Source organism: Rhyacophila brunnea, unplaced genomic scaffold (genome assembly GCF_057557595.1).
Source record: "Rhyacophila brunnea isolate RB1 unplaced genomic scaffold, BYU_Rbru_1.0 scaffold_22, whole genome shotgun sequence".
NCBI lineage: Eukaryota > Metazoa > Arthropoda > Insecta > Trichoptera > Rhyacophilidae > Rhyacophila > Rhyacophila brunnea.
This window is the reverse complement of record NW_028232882.1, coordinates 31,570,580-31,593,301: the sequence shown is the minus strand read 5'-3', so window position 1 is coordinate 31,593,301 and position 22,722 is coordinate 31,570,580. Positions and strand designations below refer to the sequence as shown.

Sequence of the window (22,722 nt, the reverse complement as noted above, 5' to 3'; positions counted from 1 at the left end):
TTATTCTAACTAAACTATTAGATCGGAATGTTTAAAAGAGTACCATTTAATTTTATTAAAATACTTTATGTAGTCATAACATAACACATATAAAGACATAATAGGGCTCCACAAATATATATATATAAATAGAATTTCTACGACGTTTGTGGCTTAAACTCTGAAAATACCATAAAATCTCCATCATGACCTACGTGGCACCGTGTCCGGAAACTTGTACGTATGCAGTTCGCCGTATCACCGTTCACCGTGAAATGTTGTATCGGAAATATATGGCTGTATATTAAAGACCGTCCAACCTCTTTGGGTCGTATAGTACTAACATAAAATTTATGTCTAAATAAAACACGGTTCTTGTCGGTTTACACTTTACAGGAAGCCTGCAACAAAAAAAATTGAAAATAGCCGATATACTTACTGGATTGTTCGTTAGGTTAGGTTAAGTTATGTTTTCATTCTTGAATTCATGAATTTTGCCAAAATCAGCTATTAAAATTGAATTAATGTTGGATGTAATAAAATCGGAAACCGGATAGTATACGGTCATCTCTTTTGAAGAAAGCTCACTGCGAACTATGCCACGGTGAAGTGTTTTACGTACAATTTACATGTAACCACGTGGCACACGAGGATCCCATACTATATTATTACTTACATATTATTTTATGGTCATGTTTATTATTAAAATATAGTTGATCTCAAATTTACAGTAAAGATTTTTGACTACCTAATTCATAGCTTTAATGCTTTAACTATTTATAATGTTATACAAAAATTTTTACCACTATACATTATCATCTATTATAAACTGCAAAAGATATAGAATAAACATACAAGTAGCGATTTTGATTTGTATGTAACTAACATTTGTTTAAGTTCAATCTTATTATCGCATAACTAGTATTTTTGACTTATTCCACTGTCGCTTTAGGTAGCGATTTAGTTTTTAAATACGTAAGTATACATTAATTAATTCAAACACTTAAAAATGTAAATTAAAAAAAAATGTCTCAAATTGCAAGCTTTGTATTTTCCGCTAGGTGCCTCTGGTAGGTAGAATAATAATATCTACGCATATATGAACATCTTCAACGAATATGCATTTCATATATATTATTTTTTGTTTGTAAGATTGTAACGAATTAAAAAAATATATTTTTTTCGTTTTTATTTGTAAAAAACTTTCAAATGTAAATGATCAGTAATTTGTATTAAATTTCACGCCTCGAATTCAGTCCATAGATGTCACTAATAGCACTACACTTAGCCTTACGATATTTTATGTAGTGATTAATTTATTATTATCAAAATATACTAATTGGTATTTATTTCTTTCTTTCCAGGTGCAACAAAAATCCAGTCCTTCGCGCGCCCTCCCAGCACAGGAGCGCCGCGAGAATGCCCAACTTACATCGTCAGCCATCCACCACCTGGAGACGTCCAATGGTGGAACCGGCCCTGCCCACATGAGCAACGGAGTTAGGCAGACGATGAACCAACAGAGCATGAACGGGCACCAAATGCACGCCACCAGCAGAGGCGAGGACAACGAGTTGACTCCGTCTCCTGATGCTTCCAGAGGCGATATTCCACTTCCTTTGCCGTCCAGGGACGGAAGACATTCGCTTCTTCAGTTTGCTGTCCATCACTTCAGACAGAGTCCAGAGTGAGTATTATTTCGAATATCAACTTACAATAATATTGTCTTATCATATTTTAGGCTTCAAGATGCATAGTCAAATTATCAACCTGTCATGATTTTTTGTTGACAATTGCTTAAAAATATCGTCACCCCAGTTTAGTTCCAAGCTAACGTGAGGTGCTATTAATTATTTTTAGATTAACCGATATTCAAGATTAAATTGAAATATATTCGATAGCTGAGTAGAATTTATTCATAGTAGCAAAATCTTGTCAATCAAAATAGCCGATTGCATAATACACAAACTAGACCAAAACTACACACATTTGTGATTCATGACAAAAATTAATGACTATACAAAAAAAAAATTTTTTCCTTTCGGCAGCGGGCGGATTTAACCAATCGGGGTCCCTAATTCACAGTACCACCTAACCTAACCTAACTCACAGCACCAATAATTGACGTCTAGAAATCATGTTATGAAGTTTGACATGCTTCGAAAATCAGTCATAATGCTAATTTCTGCCTTGTGTGCATGTTCTATATATCGGATGACGTTGAATTTTGTTTTCTAGAGTAGGTACATATTTATTTATAGACACCAATGACACATATACACATTATCCGTTGTTAACTTTAAATACCTAAATTATCGACTTACCTACTTTTGGCAGTAACCCACATATCATATTTCATCCACGTTTCATAATTCATTCTATATTTTCAAAATATGTTAAACTCACAGTTTCGAGAATACATAACAAAGAATATTTTAATGTAGTTAAAAATTAACTCATTAAAAAGGTTTACGAATATAAATGTCATCTAAAATTATTGAAAAAGCTTAATTGGTTGTTTCAACCCTTCAAATTGGGAGTTGACATAATTTGAAACTAACTGTTGTAATATCATGCACATACATGAATGTACTGAGGAAACTTAGATAACGTGGCAAATGGCATTGGTTTTAACATCAGTACCTTTGTTTTTTTCTGTGTAAATACTTAAAAGCATCAAGCCCTTTTAAAAGATGATTCCATGTAAATGACATTCTGAATTTCTAATATAATAATCAAAAAAGCGTAACAGAAAGAAAACAAAATGTATCATTAATGTATAACCAAAATACTGTATTTTAAGTCGAATATTCATTTTAATAATACACCTGCTCTGTATTTATTTCATCATTATTTCCATTCGGAATCATTTATACAAAATGAGAGACATTTCTGTGTACATTAGTTGACTTCCGTTAAAACGCGTAAAAAGTAAATAAAAATTGACAGAAAGTGGCTTTAAATGAAAGATTAAAAAACACACACATTGTCTAAACCAGTGGTTTCCAAATATGGTAATACGCTTCCCTTTAAAAAATATCCAATCTTGGCGCCTGTCCCCTTTTATTATATACAATACAGACACGTTTGTAAATGTTAAAAAATTATTATTACAAAAAATGAAAAAAAAAAAATTGACAGAATAATAACAAGGTTTTAATGTATATATATATATCAGTGGCGATGGGTGGAAGTAGGCTGTTTAGATTCGAGATAAATAGTGCACACTTAACTTTGTCAGTCATACTTATTTCGCACCTTCGCAACTAAACTGCCACAATCCAAAAAAACGTCAAACAAAGAAAATCAGCTTTGAAGTTTTTACCTTTCGCATTTTTGTACTGTGTTTTTGAAATATGTTTAGATATTGAATGAAGTTTTGACTTGAATTTGATGACTTAGAGATATGAAATTTTCGGTACATAGATATACTATGAACGATAGACGATGAAACGTAGTAATTAACTCAAAACACGTAAAATTGGACTTGTGGCGGTTTAGTTGCTTGGGTGCGATTTGTTTTCATTAAAGTAATAATACAATTTGCAGATGGTACTGGTTAGTTTTTAAAATTCAATTAAACCATGTCTGAACTAAATTATAATAGTTTAGATATGCTATGGCCGATCTGGCATAAATAGTGCACACTTTTTCAGTCATACTTATTTGTTTTAGTTGAATTGTGAATAAATATTATGGATGGTGTTAGTTATTTTTTCTAAATTCATTAAGCCCTGTCTAAAACAAAGAATAATAGTTAAAGAATATTCTTCTTTGAATAACATATCTAAAATTATATATGATTTAATGGCATAATTTTAGATATTTTATAGATATACGAATAGTTTTTGACCAATATCTATTACGGCTTGGATTAGTCAGGGTTTAATTACATTTAAAAAACTAACCAACACTATCTACAATTAATTGTAGTCTTAGTTCAATGAAAAGAAATACGTATGTTTGACAAAGTTTAGTGTATATATTTATGTCGGATTTTAACAACCTACCTAGCCATGTTAAATAAGATTTATTAAATTAAATAAAATGCATGCAACTTGCCTTCACCGACATTTGGCGAAGATCAGCTGGATCCAATTATTATTGTAAACAATAACAAACATAACCTCCAATGATAACAAAATCTGTTGGCTACATTCAATTTCCAGTGTCAATGGGAATATAAATGAAGAGTCCGGAAATAGTATGCATAAAAGAATTGAATGTGTAAATCGTTCACGTGCCAGTTAAATTTTCGTACGTGCACCTCTGGCACGCGTGCCACAGGCTCGACAACCCTGCTCTATGGAGACTATGGTGCAATCGACCAGAATCCATCCCGCAGTCATGCCTTGCACTACGGAAATTATTTTATTTGGGTATCTACACAAACGGAAAACTTATCAATTTATTATTATTCTACGAAATCTTTTGTTTTCATTAATATATTATTATAAAAGAGGTAGGTATTCAGCAAGAAATATTGATTCGTAATAATATTATTGTATTGTTTTTGTGTTGTACGGCTTTGCGTAATTGACTGGAGGGTCACGATTTATTGAATTACGTGAACTCCATGTTGCCTCTACCGAATCGAATTTTTGCATTTTTACGTATCAAAAAATATAACAGTTATAATATTTAATATTTTTGATTCATTGAGATTGATGACCGTATTAAAACAATTTTGGCGCGTGTGTCTATCAATGGCAAAGACTCCATAAGCGATTATTTATAACGTACCTTATTAAGAAAATAATTTTCCTATTAACGTATTTAAATAATTACTTTATTATTTTATATTCTTAAAAAAAATGTATAATTTGCCAACGACATCTGCCTGTAGATATGTATTATAAATTTATTGCCGATTTGTTTAACTAGATCAGGGTTGGCGAACCTTTTCACGTACGCGTGCCAAAATTTATCAAATATTATTTTTTGATTGTCTGACGTGTCGAGCAGTTTTTATGGCGAGAAAAATGAAGCAGTTGTTTTTAAAAGGCCGTACATCAGTTGAGGCACGGTCTAAAAAGATCGTTGCTAGGCGATGCGCGGATTGCGGGTCGCGGGTGCAAATGACGTTTGTCAAACGAAATATTATTTGTCATATAAATCCAACATACGTCCATTTTATGTTCTGTTTATTGTTCTATTAGTATTCTTTAAGCACTACGGTGCATGGTTGCAGCATCAGTCCCGTGCGGCTCCGTCTCGGGACGGAATGAGCACTTAAAATCACTTCTTTCAGACACGTTTAAAGCGTCATAGAAAGCGGCCGTGCATATCCACGGTTGTGCATATATGACGGGTGGTGGTGGGCACTTTAACGTATGTTCTATTAGTAACAATAATAATATATTCATTGACATGTTTTATTTTTAAAGTAAATGGGTAACGTTTTTAGTCATCTTTACACGATTTAAGGATTAATTGGCCCGTCGCCATCACGAAGCAAAGTGACGTGTTTCTAGCTCGACGTTCTCTCAGTGAATGCGAGCGAGTCCAAAATTTCGTCGCGCCTACAGTTGAAAATTATTTGCCGTTTCACTGATGCGTCACCTTAAGAATACTATTAAAAAATTAAATAGCAATTTGAGTTCTTGGGATCCTGTCTTTCACCATGTTTCTAGCCGAAGGCTTATGTTTTGTTCTTTGAATATTTTTTTCCTTGTCTAATCTAATCTAATAATTATTGTAACCAATAACAAACCTAATTCCAATGATAACTAATAATAAAATCATCATGACCATGTCGTCATTATTTTTTTGATTATTATAGGTAATTTTATTTTCTCTTCAAAATAAAACATTCGCGTGCCACTAGTGGCACGCGTGTCATAGGTTCGCCATCGCTGAACTGGATGGACTATTACACCAACGTCACCAACACAATCCAACAAAAGTTTAAACTAACTTGCTTGACTAGCATCAAGTAGAGTAGTTTGCGTGCCAAAATCCTTAGAGAAACCTCGATAGTAAATGCGAGGTATCCATAAGGGCATCTAGGAAAAAAAACACATATGTACGATGAGACACGTATTGTAAAAAAAAAATTGGCTGTAAGTATTTAACGAGTAAAGATCACAAAAAAAACCAATGTATAAGGAAGCGATGTCATAGAGGTCGCTAATCAGATGGAATGGCAATGGGCTAGACATGTCGCTCGGTGAGTGGACAACTGTTAATTGTCGTGTAAAATAAAATTTATGTCGTCATACAGTGGTACCCAAGGGGCATTAAAAACCGCTCGATAGACGACCTCATTAAGTTTGATGAATGTACGTGGCAGTAAAAAATTAGGGACCGAGAAGAGTGGGTAGAGCTAGGGGTGGCCTTCATCCAGCAGTGGATTGATCCCGGCTGATGATTAGGATTTTAATTAATACAATGTCTTTTCATCAAGAATTGACAGGTAACACTATTAAACGAGGTCATTTTTGAGAATTTACATCACGTTAAAAACAGTTATGTATAGTTTACAATCATTATAAATTTGAATACTTCCTCAATTATTAATCACTGAAATTCATTTACAAAGGCGTATGAGAGGATTTTAATTATATAAGAAAATTAATTATCACAGTGATAAATTTAATATCACTCGAATTGTTCTATTCTTTGTAAACTTTAAAACACCAAAATTAACCGATGTTACAGAACGTTGTTCGCACAGTGTTTTGTAACTTACTTTGTTTTACAACAGACGATAATGTTGTGTTTCCATAGTTACACATCTTCCTGTGGGAAAATTGATTTTGGCGGAGCATTACATTATCGCTTCGTTGCAAAATCCGACGCATCTTTCGGCATCCATTGCAGACTGTTGCAACAACATAACCGCCATGTTTAATTATTTAAATATTGTGTGAAATGGTTTTTTAAATGGTCCCAGGAGCACGAGTATAGAAATAATATGTAACACAGGAAGTTAGGATGTATAAATTATTGAGTTACTGAACCATTTCTTTTATTCAACGAATAATTCACATGATTTGAGAATGTAACATTCCATATATTGAACATAAATAACTTGACAACACCTCAGATATATTTTACCTACTAGCATGTCCCCCATAAGGTGGAGGCTTACTGTGCTCTAGCCTGGGGGCCCGGGCTCATTGGAGGGCCCGGCGTAGCGAATCAACCAAACAACTGAGATAAACACATATCACAAATATGCTCTAATAGTAAGAAAAGTCGCCTACCTCGCTATTTTCTTTTGTTAATGTTTATATTTTAAAATACCTATGTGGTTGTGCGATGTAATTTTTAATTGTGTCTTTACTTGATAACTCCATAATTCAAGTGGATGTAAGTATTAAAATACCCTTAATTTTACCGTGAACACCGTTTGGAAAACGCTATTGTAGAGCATCACACTGGCTGTAACCTTGGCGATAGGTAGGGGGCCCCGAAAAGATCCTGGCCTTGGGGCCATGCCTACTAGAAAAAATCACAAGGCATATTTTTTTGAAATTTAATTTTTTCTAGTAGGTATATCTGAGGTGTTTTAAAGTTATGTATGTTCTTTATCGAGTTACGTCGACAGTTCACTTCGATTTCTTATTAATCGAACTAGCGTTTACGTGGTAGAACTGCATTATAATGATTTTGAAACAATTTTTTTTTAATAACTCTACGATATCTTTATTGATTGAATTAACGTGACAGATATACATAATTCAGAAATATACTGATTCGATTAAAAAAATCAATGAGATACACATCGGTAGTATCTAGGCGCGCTCCCCTTCATCCGCATCTCACCCTACCACTCTCAACTCTTGATTTATTTTTTATTTACTCCGAGTATCCCCGCGCGATCGACAAGGTTTCACCGTAGGCGCGTGCATCTCTACCCTCACCAGTTATTCAACAATCCACCTCTGCTATCTTACCACTTTACCTACCTGCTCTTGATAAATTATTACAAGTGACTTCGGAACCTTAATATATCGAGATGAAACTATTAAATTTGTACCAGCAATGTGACTATAAGCTGTGCAAGTTTCATCAATATTATTCCAGTAGTCTTTTGGTTATAATGGAACACAGGTGTTCACAGGAAATTCAGGCCGTGGCACTGAATTGAGATTTACGATGGTAGTGCTAGTTATTGATCATCTGTGGAGGGAAAGCTGCTGTGGGGTGTGCAATGCATGTGCCAGTGCTATATCTCTCTATTTCCGTTCTAAGTTCCACCAAATTAAAAAAAAAATCGCGTAAGTACGAATTCACGTAAGTCGAATTCGCGTAAGTCGAGGACATACTGTAAAACATTTCATTTACTTGCTTGGAAAGCAAAAAAAGAAAATGAATTTATTACAGCTACAACCTACAAAAACAATTTAATAGGGGGGGGGGTATGATTGCATATTTTTACATAAATAATTTATAAAGTAGTAAAATGAAGATTATTTATCCATATCGGATAAAATATTGTCGTGTGAAAATTCGACCTCGAAATTTTTGCTGATTTGTATCAGGTATCGTACAGTTAGAGTTGGGTTTCGGGAATTTCCCGACGGGAATTCTCGAGATATTTCGAGAATTGAAATCTCGAGAATTGAAATTTTTAACATTTCGGGAAATCCCGGATCTCGAGAATCTTTTCTCGGGATTCGGGATTTCTTAATTATCTAATATTGATTGATAAAACAATTTTCTATATGGAAATAGTGGACAGAAAACACAAAATTCAAGGACTGATCGAGGCATTTAACACAATTAAGCCAACGTCGACTCAAAATGACCGCAATTTTTACACCGAACAACCACAAGCACCAGGGAATTTTGTGTCTCAAAAGCGTACGCGATTGTCAGACGCAGCGATTGACAGTTTGTGTTTTTTGAAATTCTATTTTAATAAATAATGTTTTAAATTATTTTTGTTTTCCTACATCTATTTCGTTTGTCTTCTTACATAAATAAAAAAATATATTTCTTTGGAATTTGTCTGTATTTACACTGATTTTAGGATTTTTACAGGTTTTTTTGAAATCTCCCGATTTCTCGAGAATTCTCAAAAATTCTTTTCTGGAAATCCCGAATCTCGAGAATTCAAAATTTCATCATTTCGGGAAATCCCGAATCTCGAGATTGAGATTTTCTCAGGAAATACCCAACTCTATGTACAGTGATCACGTTTTTATGTTGCTTTTTTTCAAATACTGAAATAGTTTGCGGCTCCTTGGCAAGCGGTCCAGGGCCCCCTAGCGAGCTGCGCCCCCCTGTTTGAGAAGTGCTGATCTAGAGTTATTGTATGTGCATACTCAAGTCTGAAGAGTGCGGTGGTTCTATAAAAAGATAATAATAACCCATGTTTGTCGATCAAAGACTTGGATAGCTTCCTGCGAAACTGTCTACTGTCTAAGAACTTGAGAGGATGTTACCCTCACAGTCCTCTGGCGCGACGTATTAAAAATTAAAATACAATAGGCGGGAACTTTCGCATCATTTCCTACAGTTTTTAACGATTTTGACCTGTTGTGTGCACAGTCAACATTTTTCCGGAAAGTAATAAATGATTATCAGTTCATTTTCAAAACAATGTTGCTAGCATTTTTTTTTTAAATATCGCTTTAACCGTAAAATAAGACGGTAGGTAGCAGTAGCGAAGGGTGGATGTAGGCTGTTAAGATCCGACATAAATCTTCTTCTTCGATGGCGCTACAGCTCAAGTCGAGCGCTGGCCTCCTCCACCGCCGTCCTCCAGCCGGAACGGTCCTCCGCACGTCTTTTCCAGTTCCTGATTTTTTGCAGCTGGTTGGCATCTTTTGTAATGTTATCACCCCATCGTGTGCGTGGCTTTCCCACTGGCCTTTTCCCTCCTGGGTTTCCTTCGAGGATCTTCTTCGGTATCCGTGACTCAGGCATGCACTGGACATGGCCTGCCCAGTTTAGCCGCTCGAGTTTTATGAAGGTGGAGAGTTTTGAATCTTGGTATAAGTAGTATAGTTCCGTGTTAGTACCTAATTCTCCACTCCCCGGATTTAATTGATTTTTAAGAACTAACCACGTCTGTAAATTGTAGTTTTTTTTCCAATGAAAATAATTTCGTATGACTGACAAAGTTTAGTGTGTACCTACTTACTATTTATGGCTGATCTTAACAGCATACTTCCTTCGCCACTGGTAGGAAGTGTTGTATGCGACACAATGATACAAGAACCTAATGCTAAAATTATCAAACTAAAGAAAATGTGACATCGAATTTAATATAAATTATTTTAAGTAATTTTCGAAAATTTCATTCGATTTATGTGGGATCTCATGCAAGACTAAAACACTCACCATATTAAAATGCGTGTAATTGCTTATATTAATTTCTAAAAAAAATACATCAAAACAACACGTCCTACTGCCGGTGTCTATGATTTGATTATTTGAATTGCTTTCGAATTAACTTTACGTAAATTGTTACGTACTTGAAAATTACATTAAAAATACACCCGTTTGATGTTGCCAGTCGGTGTGTAGGCGTTATTTTCATTTGGCACTTTCGCTTTGCGGCCCCCGCCGTGAGCGGGTTAGATTTAACCCCTCGGCCGCGTAACTTGCTTCGATTCGCACATGCAACACGCATCACGCAACCGGCAACAAACTGCTGCGCAACACCGAACCAATTTCGTTCGCGTAACAATACAATTGTTGGTAGCTTCTCAAAGTGTTTGTACGTCGTGGACCTCTTTCCAATCGGCCAATTCCAAATATGGAAGATGCAGATTATACATGATTTGCTGTTCTATGTTGTCTTATCGAGTCTTTTATATGGGCATTAAACAATGAATCAGAGAATTGAAGTCTTTGAGATGTAACCGAATGACATATTATTATCCTGTAAATTTCTTGTGCTTACAGGGCCACTAATATTGACATTTCGTCGAGAAAATTATAGTACCTCCATCGCACAATGATAGGTTACAATATGATAGATTTGCTATTGGGGGCTATTTACGATAGTACACGAAAGATTAAATTGAATACAATTAACACTTAAATAATATGTTTTAATTAATTAATACGTAGATATCTAAAAACAATAAAAAACAATTGTTTAATAAATTCTCTCGAATGTGCTGGAGATTTTTTTTGATACAAGTTCATAATTTTAATCCTATTAGTATTTTTTATAAGAATATCGATTGTTCTAAAAATCTAAAATGTAGACACGTTTATAATTTGAAATCATTTTTATTTATATCGAATCTCGCTTCGGTATTGTGATCATATAAACCATTTGTGTTTAAAATAATAATCATAGTTAGAAAACATAATATTAAGAGTAGGAAATGTTAAGCTTGTTTATATGGTTACTTCGGTAGATATTGGATGAGAAAAGTTATATTATGTTGCCGTATGACGTCATAGACGTAATATGTCGGACGCCACTGAAATCGGATCGTCTGAAGGGCGTTTACTAATATAATAGGCCAACCACCGAAATAGGCTGTCGAGTGCCGTTTATTACCATACTTCCAAACTTGTCGAGTGTTCACCCAACTGCGTGCGAGTCTGTATACTCATGTCCAATTATGCTCCATCCAATAAATTATTAAAGGTGTTTGGATATGCTCGTATATTTGGATCATGTACCTATTGCCTGTACAAAAGCGGATGAATATTTTTCTCTATGGTCACTTTTTGATAAGTGTGATGTCTATGAGACGCTTAATATGTCAAACAGGGTCTTAATGTTTATTAACGGCCCACATGCCCCACGAAGATCAAAATGGAGATTTTATGGTATTTTCAAAGCGCCTGAACATTCCTTAAACGGTGTAGATAATCTATTTATATAATTTTGAAGCCTTATTATCCTTTATATTTATTTTAAACATGTGATGACTGCATAAAGTATTTTTATTACATAAAATATGTAGTATTCTTTTAAACCTCTCGATCATATATAGTCATATTTCAGTACATCCATGTGGTGTTAAGATTTTTTACTACATAAAATCTCGATTTTGACCTTCGTTGGGCATGTGGGCCCTTAATGCGTTCACATGGTAGTCCGGTACTCTATCCCAAAGTCTCTTTCGCTATACATTCATTAATGCTTTAATTAAATATTTAAAAACACATACATCATAATAATTGATATTGATATAAATGTATTGATCTGCTCCACGGTATTATTTTTTTAGTAACCGGACAAAACAAAAAACAGAACAGCCATGGGAAAAACGAATCATTAATTTTTGTGAATCTATTTAGGTTAGGTTAGGTCATTATTTCGTTGCATCTAGTCACCCAATCATTTTGAACATATATTGATTAAGATGAGATATCCTAAGCCTAAGTTATTTGAGGCTTTCTAGCGATTAGGAATGCAGAAATTAGGTATATAATTTGATTTATTATGGCGTATTGAAAATCTGTGCTATTAAAAATCTATCAACATAATAGAAATAGGACAATTTCAATATTAAATTTATATTTTTCCTGAAAGGTCATAGTTATATTTATCGTTGTTCTGTTTTGTCACTGTTCTGTTTCGTCATGGAACCTATTTTTGTAGGTCCCTCCGCGCGCCACACTTCGCGAAACACCGCTCCATAAACAATTTATTGCTAACCAAACAAACAGTCCAAATGTGTAGCTTCTTCGTTGGATTCAGTCACTGTTAAAAAGTGCTGCGAACGAGTAGTCGACGTCCACCATTCGTGCCTAGAAAGCCTGACGGGACTTTCCGCCTCGCGTACGCTTCAAATCACTAATTAGTGCCTGATCACCACTTACCCACATTCGTGAAGCGATTATAATGTTATTAATTTGCGTTAGTTTCGGTCGCGGACTGTTTCTGTGATGACCGGTGTTTTGACGTCGGTTTGAAGAGATCGGGGGTTCCGTTACACCCCTTTCTCCCGGCTACTACGCGAGTTTCTGTTTGGTTCGACTATCACCACGTTAATATTATTATAATTATTAGATATATATGGGTGATTCACAATAATTATGGATCGATTCCATCAAAATGGAACCTGAGATATTTGGACCTGGGTCCTTTTGTAAAATTCAGGAATGTTTTCACTGTATATACTTACCATATTTTGATAGTACATGGATCAATTAAAATAAATAGTCGAAACATAAAGTATATTCAGGCTTTATTAATATTAGCAAATTAGCTTATTAGCAATACCTCTTTATACTGCTGAAGGAACTGTCAAAATGGACATGATTCACATTCAATTTAATGTCTTATCAATACTAGTATTGCCATTTATGTGGACAATTGTAGAGCTACGATTGTGATATTAACACACAATATAGAAATCTGTTTTATTTAGCCACTTATGAAAATTCGACTTGATCCATTATTATTGTGAAAACACCCATATTATTATAAAAAAATAGTTAATTAAAATATTATTAGCAAGTTTAAGTAAGTTACAACAAAAAATCTTGGAGTGATCCGTGACGTCGGTTAATAATTAAAGTAATATCTACTTTCATTTAAAGTACAAAAACCGGGGCCTTATGTTAGAACTTGCGAGTTGTAGTCGCCCGGTCGACATGACGTCATATGACATCATTGTGACGTACTACCGGAGTGATAATAGCATTCGAGAAAATAACGCTACTCAGACAGCGGCGCTATTCATTGTCACCATACACATATAGGTGTTTCATCGTAATAATATCTACGGTGAGCACTGTGCGCTGGGCGACATGCCTCGAGCGTGTATTGGCTGACGTCACAGTTACACACAGGTGCCATACGAGTCGATAGTTAGGAAATCGCGGTGCCGGTCGCCAATATAATAGCTCAATTTAGAAAGCGCTTCAGTGAGTTTTAAAAAAACCAATAGTTAAAATGTGTCGTAATTAAGGACTCCTTTATCGATCCCCTGTTCGATTCCTGCGGGGTGTCTTACTTTTTTCAAAAATATTTTCCTATTAGTTATATGTAATATATTTTCTCAGGAGTGTTTTCAAATTTATGTACGAGGGTGGGTCAATAAGTCCTTAGAAAAGCCGACAGGTGGCGCGACTAGTACTGTAAGCGGTTTGTTTTCATGCAGCGGCACTACCGATTCAGTATGCTGCGAAGTTTCAATCAGATTGGTCGGGTTGTTGTGTGTTTCTCGTACATTTAAAAAAAAAATGCTTGTGGAAAATGGAAAAATGGAAAATGGAGAAAATTGAGTTTAGAGCTGTTATTAAACATTTTAATATAAAAGGGTTAACAGCAAAGGAAATAAAAAATGAGTTGGATTTAGTTCACGGCATATCTGCTCCTTCACTTGCAACTATTTATAACTGGTTAAATGAATTTAAACGTGGTCGTACATCAACAAAGGATGAACCACGCTCAGGACGTCCTGTAGAGGTGACTACACGACAAATGATCAATAAAATCCACGATATGGTGTTAAGTGACCGAAGATTAAAGTTGAGTGAGATAATTGAGGTTACAGGGATCTCAAAAGGTAGCGTCATTTCTATTTTACATGACAAATTGGGCATGAAAAATATTTCTGCAAGATGGGTGCCGCGTTTGCTCACAGTCGACAATAAACGCAATAGGGTGGTGGCCTCTAAAGCCCTGTTGTCGCTCATGCAACGCAATCCGGATGAATTTTTTCATCGCTTTGTGACTGTAGATGAAACATGGATACACCACTATACTCCCGAGACGAAAGAACAGTCAAAGCAGTGGATTGCGAAAGGCGAACCATGTCCAAAGAAGGCGAAAACCGTAAAATCAGCTGGTAAGGTTATGGCTACTGTATTTTGGGATGCACGTGGAATTATTTTCGTTGACTATTTGGAAAAAGGAAAAACAATAACAGGGGATTATTATGCATCTTTATTGGACCAGCTAAAAAACAAAATTGAAGAAAAACGGCCTCATTTAAACAGGAAAAAAATCCTCTTTCATCAGGACAATGCCCGTGTTCACACATGTTTACGATCAATGGCTAAAATTGAAAAATTGAAGTTCGAATTGGTCGACCACCCACCGTATTCGCCAGATTTAGCCCCCAGTGACTTTTTCCTTTTCCCAAACTTAAAAAAATGGCTAAGTGGACAACGTTTTTTTTCAAATGAAGAAGTCATCGATCGGACAAATGCTTATTTTGAGGACCTTCCGAAAACTTATTTTTTTGACGGTTTAAAAAAAATTGAGAAACATCTAACCAAGTGTATTGAGCTCCAAGGAGATTATGTTGAGAAATAAAAAAAAAATACAAAAATAAAAACTGTTTTAATGCTTTTTTCTAAGGAATTATTGACCCACCCTCGTATGTTCAATATTATTATAGTTGTTAAAGTTTTTATTTTCGTTTCATTTGTGTAGTGTTCGACATCTATTATAATAATAATATGAACTTAATTTTAATATGGCCCATCAATTAACATTACTTTATGCCAGTAGCGAAGGGTGGAGGTAGGCTGTTAAGATCCGCCATAAATAGTGCACATTACGCTTTGTTAGTCATTCGTATTTGTTTTTATTGAACTAAGACTACAATTTACAGATGGTGTTGGTTAGTTTTTAAAAATCAATTAAACCCTGCCTAAACCAAACCATGATAGTTTTGGTATATTTTGGGAGATACGACAAAATTGTGCACACTTTTTCATTCATACTTATTTGTTTTCGTTGGATTAAGAATGCATATTACATATTGTTGGTTCATTACAACGTTTTTATTAGGTCGTATTCTTATTTGTGCGGTGGTTGTTTATCTAGTACAAATCTTGCAATCGATGTTTAACTATTTGGATCCTTATAATCTATTTAACGATATCCAGTTCAGCGTAGGCGCTGTGCAGTTTGCGATTAGACCGACGCCGCCATACTCCATTTTCACAGATTCTTCCAAGAATCTTTCTGAATATTCTTCACTCCATAGCTACACTATCAAGTTACTGATAATCAGTGGAGCATAGGATTCATGTCTCAGCCTAGTACGATATGAGAGTTTTGTACGGTCCTACTGGAGAATCGTTTTGATGTAGTTTACTGCAGAACATAATATTACTGATAATAAATTATTCTGCCTTCAAATTTATCGTCAATTACTGTTGTTAAACTGTATTTTTTATTCTACGAATAATGTACGTAAAACATTTCATCGTGGCACGGTTTGCTGTGAGCTTTCTTATCGGAAAGAGATGACCGTATACTATACGGTATCCAATTTTATTAGATTCAATATGAACATTGATTCAATTTTCATAGTTGTTTTCATAGTCAAAACAAAACAAAATGACATAATCGTTTTATTACTCAAGTCTAATAATTCTAAAATAAGCAATCAATATTACAACGTTGTTTTTAATTGTATATTGCTTGGCAACGTTGTTTAATATTTGGAAGATTTTATTGCACTCTTTTTTTATTTCGCGCTATTTTCAAATTAATTTTATTGGCGCGATTATTTTTGACCGTACAGTATCTCTGAGACCAATAAATTGGTAATTTCTTTGTAAATTGTAATTTGCGTGATGGTCGATCAATAATAAATCGGCGCGTCGATGCCCCAGTAATTCCAACGGCGATTCTCAATCGCGATGCCGCCATTGGGTTCACGGGAAATTACCCACCGCGCACAATTGATCGCGGATTAAAAACTAACCATCCTTTCACATTATTCGGTGTTGACCGTACGGCAAAAATCGAACGGCGACATTCTTTTAGTGGCGTGAAGAAGAGCATGGATGGCCCTTTTCACATTACTCGGCGACGTTAAAAACCGAAACGGCGCCGTATGGCAGCCGTCCATTATCACTGCATTGCACGACGGCCGGACGGTCACCGATGACTCAACACAACACTTAACCACAAACTGAGCTAGTGACGGATAAAACCGTGAATAAACCGTATATATAGTGAGAAAAGAGTGTGTACTTCTTGTTGCCGATTCGGATTTTGACCATTCGATTTTTTTCCGTACGGCCAAAACCGTATAATGTGAAAGGAGGGTACCCCGTTGACACGTGCATGGATTTACTGCAGGCTGACAGTACCTACGTATTATCGTGGCTATACCAAGAAAATGCACGCGTTAACACGTATTATCGCGCAAGTTGCAAGATTGCATGCATGGATCAAAGAGTTCAGCGGCTTTTGAATTTTCATGCTACGGTTGGAACTTGTGCGATATCTGTGCTATAGTGGCCGGAAAAAAAATTGAACTACACCGCGCAGAGCATTTTCACAACCTATGAAATAGCACCACAATGACAGCAACGCGCCTCTCTTAGAGTCGTTTCACACGGGACTCCTGTGTACAGCAACCGGTGTGTCGAGATGCCGCATTTACATATTAATGAACGTGACACTCGTGTGTCTTCGTCTGAACGCGGCCATTCATGTATGTGTGAATGCGGCATCTCGACACACCGGTGGCTGGATACAGGTGTCCCGTGTGAAACTGCTCTTTCAAGCATGATATTGGCGAGACAGTTGGCATTATAAAATGAACTGTATTTAGATGAACATTCACGTACAATCGTAAATAACAATTAGTAGGTACCTACATGAGATATATGAAATCAAAGCCAGAGTTTCGTCAGCATTTGTATTATATTTACAAAAAAAAAATACTCTGTGCTCCCAATACAGTTAATATAAACCTTATCACACAGGTATTGCAGTGGGAAAATGATTTGTATATTTTACCATATGAACCGCGGGACCGTAGAGTTTGAGAAACACTGAACCAGAGTAGGATAATCAATTACATCCAAACTGTATTAATTGGGTTCTGATAACGTTGTAAAGATATTTATTTTAACACTTACCCACGGAGTCGTGTGAATTGCAGATAACGTAACACAGTGGCTCCCAACCCGTTTCGCGTTACGGCACACTATTCAAATTATGCAATTTTCGTGGCTCAATAAAAACTATAGATACTGTTTTCAAACTTTTCCACCTATTTTAAAATTAACCAAAAGCCGTAGACATGATTTTTATTGAGTACATAGATAATATATTCCCACGATGGCCGCGCGGCTTAAGCGTCGGCCTATAACGTCGTGGATCCCAGTTTCAAATCCTGGGTCTAGCAAGTATACATATTGTTTTTCAATTTGTGTATGAGTCAGAATATGGACCTCATGGACCCCATAAAGGGAGGGGGGCTGACAGGGCTTTAGCCTAGGGGTCCGGGCTCAAGGTGGGCCCGGCGTGGCGGTTCGATCAGGTCTGTGAGATAAACATACATCACAAATTTGTTATCATAGTTTGCCTGCGGCGCTATTTCCCGAGGGGGGTATTAACATTAAAAAAAATTTAGGTACGATGCGATTTTTGATTGTTTTGTGTTGATACTCGATAACTCCATAATTCAAAACTACAAAAAAATCGCTAAGAATACCTCTAACACAATTTTGAAAACGCTTATATTTGTCACGCATGACACTAAACTTAGCGATAGGTAGGGGGGGCGCCAAAGATCCTGGCCAGGGGCCATGATGGACCTAATAGGTTGAGCAAGTGGCTGACATCCATTTCCCGTAAAAACAAAATCTGTTAATACAAACTTCCACTCTGTGGAAGCCCATAATATGATCTTATTAGGATCGCACATGGTCGAAAGAAGATAAAGATACTTTGTACGCATCAACATATTGCAGCACATTGGTTGGGAATAGAGGTGAGTTGGAAATACTGTCACCAGTTTGTGTACTCAATTTTCAGATGAAACTACCCATACTAAGTATTTGTGGCCCAATAAACTTATTCCAAAAAACTTGTAATGATGTCATCGCGAGTCGCTGTTCTGTGCACTCGCCAGTTCGTAGACTTTCAACACTATTGACATTAAATGCGCACGAACGAAATAGCACTTGAATATAGGTATATTTCAATTTATTAGTCGATTGCGTTCAAAAGTATGAATAATAATAGGTCATAAATTTTGTGTCGCAGCACAGTGGTGAGATGACGCACAGGCTTAGGCTTGTTATATACCGCTCAAAACATGTTTAAAATTTTTAAAAAATCACTGTTATTCATTTTTGTTAACAATAATATTGTAGCCTAACAGGAAAAACAACTCATAAATTTAAAATTTTATAATAAACGGGACTTTACGACAAGCGGAGCTCAGCGTATTTTTAGCGATTATATTGAAGCCGATATACAGTTCCCTGAGCCGATACGTATTTTAAAATACTAATAATATAGAGTTGGTTTTAGTTTCAGTTGAGTATGAAACTTTTGTCGCATACGCACGCCAAACGATCTATATAGTATTCCAAATACTAGTAAGTATTTTGGAACAAGTTTATATACTAAGTATTTTTTTATACCGGTAGTAAGTATACTTAGTCTTCAAAATCGACCAGTTTTCCCATCTCTAATTGTTATGTAAAAATATCTCCCAATTTTGTTAATAAATTAAATATTGATGAACAGTAAAAGATTTAAATAAAATACATTTACTTTAAGCTCAATGATCTGTGGTGCATTAAAAACTTGGTTACCATAGATTTAATCTACCTTTCTTCCAAAGAATAGTTTTTAGGAATAGAACCGTCAACATGCTGGCATATTGACTTATATGTTAAACATAGTTACACACCTACCTGTATATTTTTTCTTAAGAGTTTTCTCAATCACCTAACTGCTGATGTCAGGTCCAAAATAATCTCATTTGTTTTCATATCCAGAGGTATTGAATTGTGAAAAATATATTTGGAAATAGTGTAATATAAAAAACAAATTCGAACATAAAAGTTTTGTTTGTACCGAGCAGTTTTTTATACTAGTAGTAAGTATACTTAGTCTTCAAAATCCACCAGTTTTCCCATATCTAGTTGGGAAGCCCTGAAACAACACACCGGCTAAAATAATATTGTTATTTTTCGTAATAATTGTTCAACCACACACATATTTTTTTTCATTTCAATTTATATTCAGCTGTAAGTAATGTAAAATGATAATCTCGAAATGTATAAATAATCTAATATCTTGATGTTATCCACGGTTCTGAGTTTAGACATATACCTACACATTATTAATATCGTTTCCGAACGGTCATTAATCTTTTAAAAAAAATAATTAACCATATTACCAAAATCTTCCGTTTGTTTTTAAAAAAACTAAGTAATGGACATGCGCATTAATTAATTTTTTTTTTAGCCACGGCATTACGGAAACTAACAAAGTTTTTCATAATTTTATATTATTTCCTAGTAATTAATATATACATAACATTACAAGACGTGTATGTAGCTATACTGCCATATTATTACATTTTGTACATCAAAATGATATGGGTATCCTAGCGTAAAACTTGCGTGTATTTCAGTTCATATTCCGTAAAGCACATTTATTTGAGTCGATAGGTACTGAATAAAAAAAATATTTCGATAGACCTAAAGCCGCGTTGACACGATCCAAGTACGATCCAAGTACACTTGGACCGAGTGCCATCCAAGTGCACTCGTATGAGACATCTTCATAAATGTACTTGGATCGTACTTGGACCGTGTCAACGCGGCTTAAGACGCGCGTCAATTTTTCGATCTGTGCGACCACTCGACCAAAATACTCCAGAGTCTACAAGGTATGCATTTTTGTCGTTGGTCGTATTGATTCAATTTTTTTTTTTTTTTTTTTTTTTTTTAAATATACTGAACATTACAAATTATTAATTCAAGACTTGTGAACGTATATATTACTTAAACGTGAAATATTATTTAAACAGTATTATATAAAAGTTATTAAACAGTAGAAAAGTGTAAATACAAAAAATATATACTTATATATAAATTAGATATGTACAAGGAAGTACACCGAATTAGCTGAGCAGACCCTATTTTAAGAATTTATAAAACAATGCCCACCTACACTTATCTCACTTAGGTGGAATATGTCAATATCCGAAGTGATTAGAGTTATTGCCCTCCCAATTGGGATTACCAATGGCAGGTTAGTTCTGCACCTTGGGAGAACAAACAACTGATGCTACCGATTTCTAAGATAGTTTTCAGGGACACACAATATGTCAACACTACCAAGAATGGCAGTAAAAATACGTGGCCAAATATAAATATCGTCTAGTGTTTTAGCTACAATATGTAAGCATACCTAAGAGGAAGTCAGTTGTATAAAGCCACGGATAGTATCCATACAACCTCAAGTAAATGAGTTTCCTCGCTCTCTATAAGGTTGTATTTCAACTGATGCGGGGCCCAAACAATCGATCCACTCTCAAGTCGGCTTCTAACTAAAGAGTTATAGAGAATTTATAATACTGTCACATTTGTGACCTGGCCGGTTTCGGTAGTTTGTCGGTTAGAAAAAATGTAAAAAAATATGCTATCGAATTTTCGCAACGGTCTTCGCCACGGAATTATTTGCCATCTCTTGATAAAATACTTGCAGGCGCGCACACAGAAAAATGGTTTGGGGGGTCCATTTCTTATTGATTTTTAATGCGGCGGGAGTGGGCGGGGTTAAGAAAATCTAGTAGGTGCCACTGTTTTCCACATTTATTCCGCCTACTATGTACTTATAGCGTCTCGTCGCTTCAATCGCAGAATACCGCACTCTGCCATGTACATTCCACATACCCAGACACTCCGCACGTTGAGTCTAGCTGGAAACTGACCTGCAGGCGCGCGTGGCTTAACAGTCATTATAATTAGGCTCGTTTGTGTCGTCCGTGCTGTCTTGTCCTTTAGATATGTCGCATCGGAATATTAAAGCAAACATTGCATGTCTGAAATAGGTGCACCAATTTATGAGTACTATATGTCATAAAATGCTGATAGGAGTGGGTCTAAATTGTAGGTAAAACATTTCAACGTGGCACAGTTCATCGTGAGTTTTCTATCGGAAAGAGATGACCGTATTCTATACGGCCATCTCTTTCCGATAGAATTTTTTAGATTCAATATGAACATTAATTCAATTTTTATAGCTGATTTTGGCAAAATTCATGAATTCAAGAATGAAAACCTAACCTAACTTAATCTCCTTCTTATCTTAATCTTAAACAAATAATCCCGTATATCGGCTATTTTCAAAATTTGTTTGTTGCCGGCTTCCTGTAAAGTAAGTGTAAACCGACAAGAACCGTGTTATATTTAGATGTGAATTTTATGTCAGTACTATACGACCCAAAGAGGTTGGATGGTCTTTAATATACGGCCATATATTTCCAATACAACATTTCACGGTGAAGTAATACGGTGAACTGCATACTTACAAGTTTCCGGGCACGAACCTGACAGCCGAATCATCCGGGTCGCGATCCTCAGTCATGAGATCCTGACAAATAATATGAAGAAGTAATCCATTTACCTAAATGATTTGTATTTTTTTCGTTTCTGGGGTGGTGTCCGGACATTTAATGATATACTTATCAAATATAATTATAGGTCGAGAATAGAACCCAAACTATATAGTGATGTGTTAGATGTTTATGAGGAAATGAAAACTTGTGATGCTATTAAAGTGATGTGACATATTCGGTGGAGAGTTGGTGAAATGACATCTTGAAGAGTTGGTCGGAAGGAGTCCAGGTTTGATGACTCTTCACAACGTCGTGCTGTGGTTTGGTGCCTGCGTTAAGTCTTCGACTAAAATGCAAGTCTATTTGTCACTATGTGACTGAAGAAAAATCTTGTTTTAAAACATTTTTTACTGTATTCAGTGTTTGCCTTAATCAAATTAAACGTATCCCGATACCAGCGTGGACAAACCCGCTGCTTCAAGTCGGTGTGACCCTCATTCGGATCGGTTGCACATTGCGATCTGTTTTA

At 35.5% G+C, this 22,722-nt stretch overlaps 1 protein-coding gene across 1 annotated transcript in view; it reads left to right on the top strand.

Moving 5' to 3' along the window:
• Myo10A (unconventional myosin 10A) overlaps positions 1-22,722 on the top strand; it is a 257,780-nt gene that overhangs the window by 218,277 nt on the left and 16,781 nt on the right. The window contains exon 23 of the mRNA XM_085949682.1: positions 1,344-1,666. Within this exon, the coding sequence (XP_085805808.1) occupies positions 1,344-1,666 (323 nt within the window). The remainder of the gene's footprint in view (positions 1-1,343; positions 1,667-22,722) is intronic.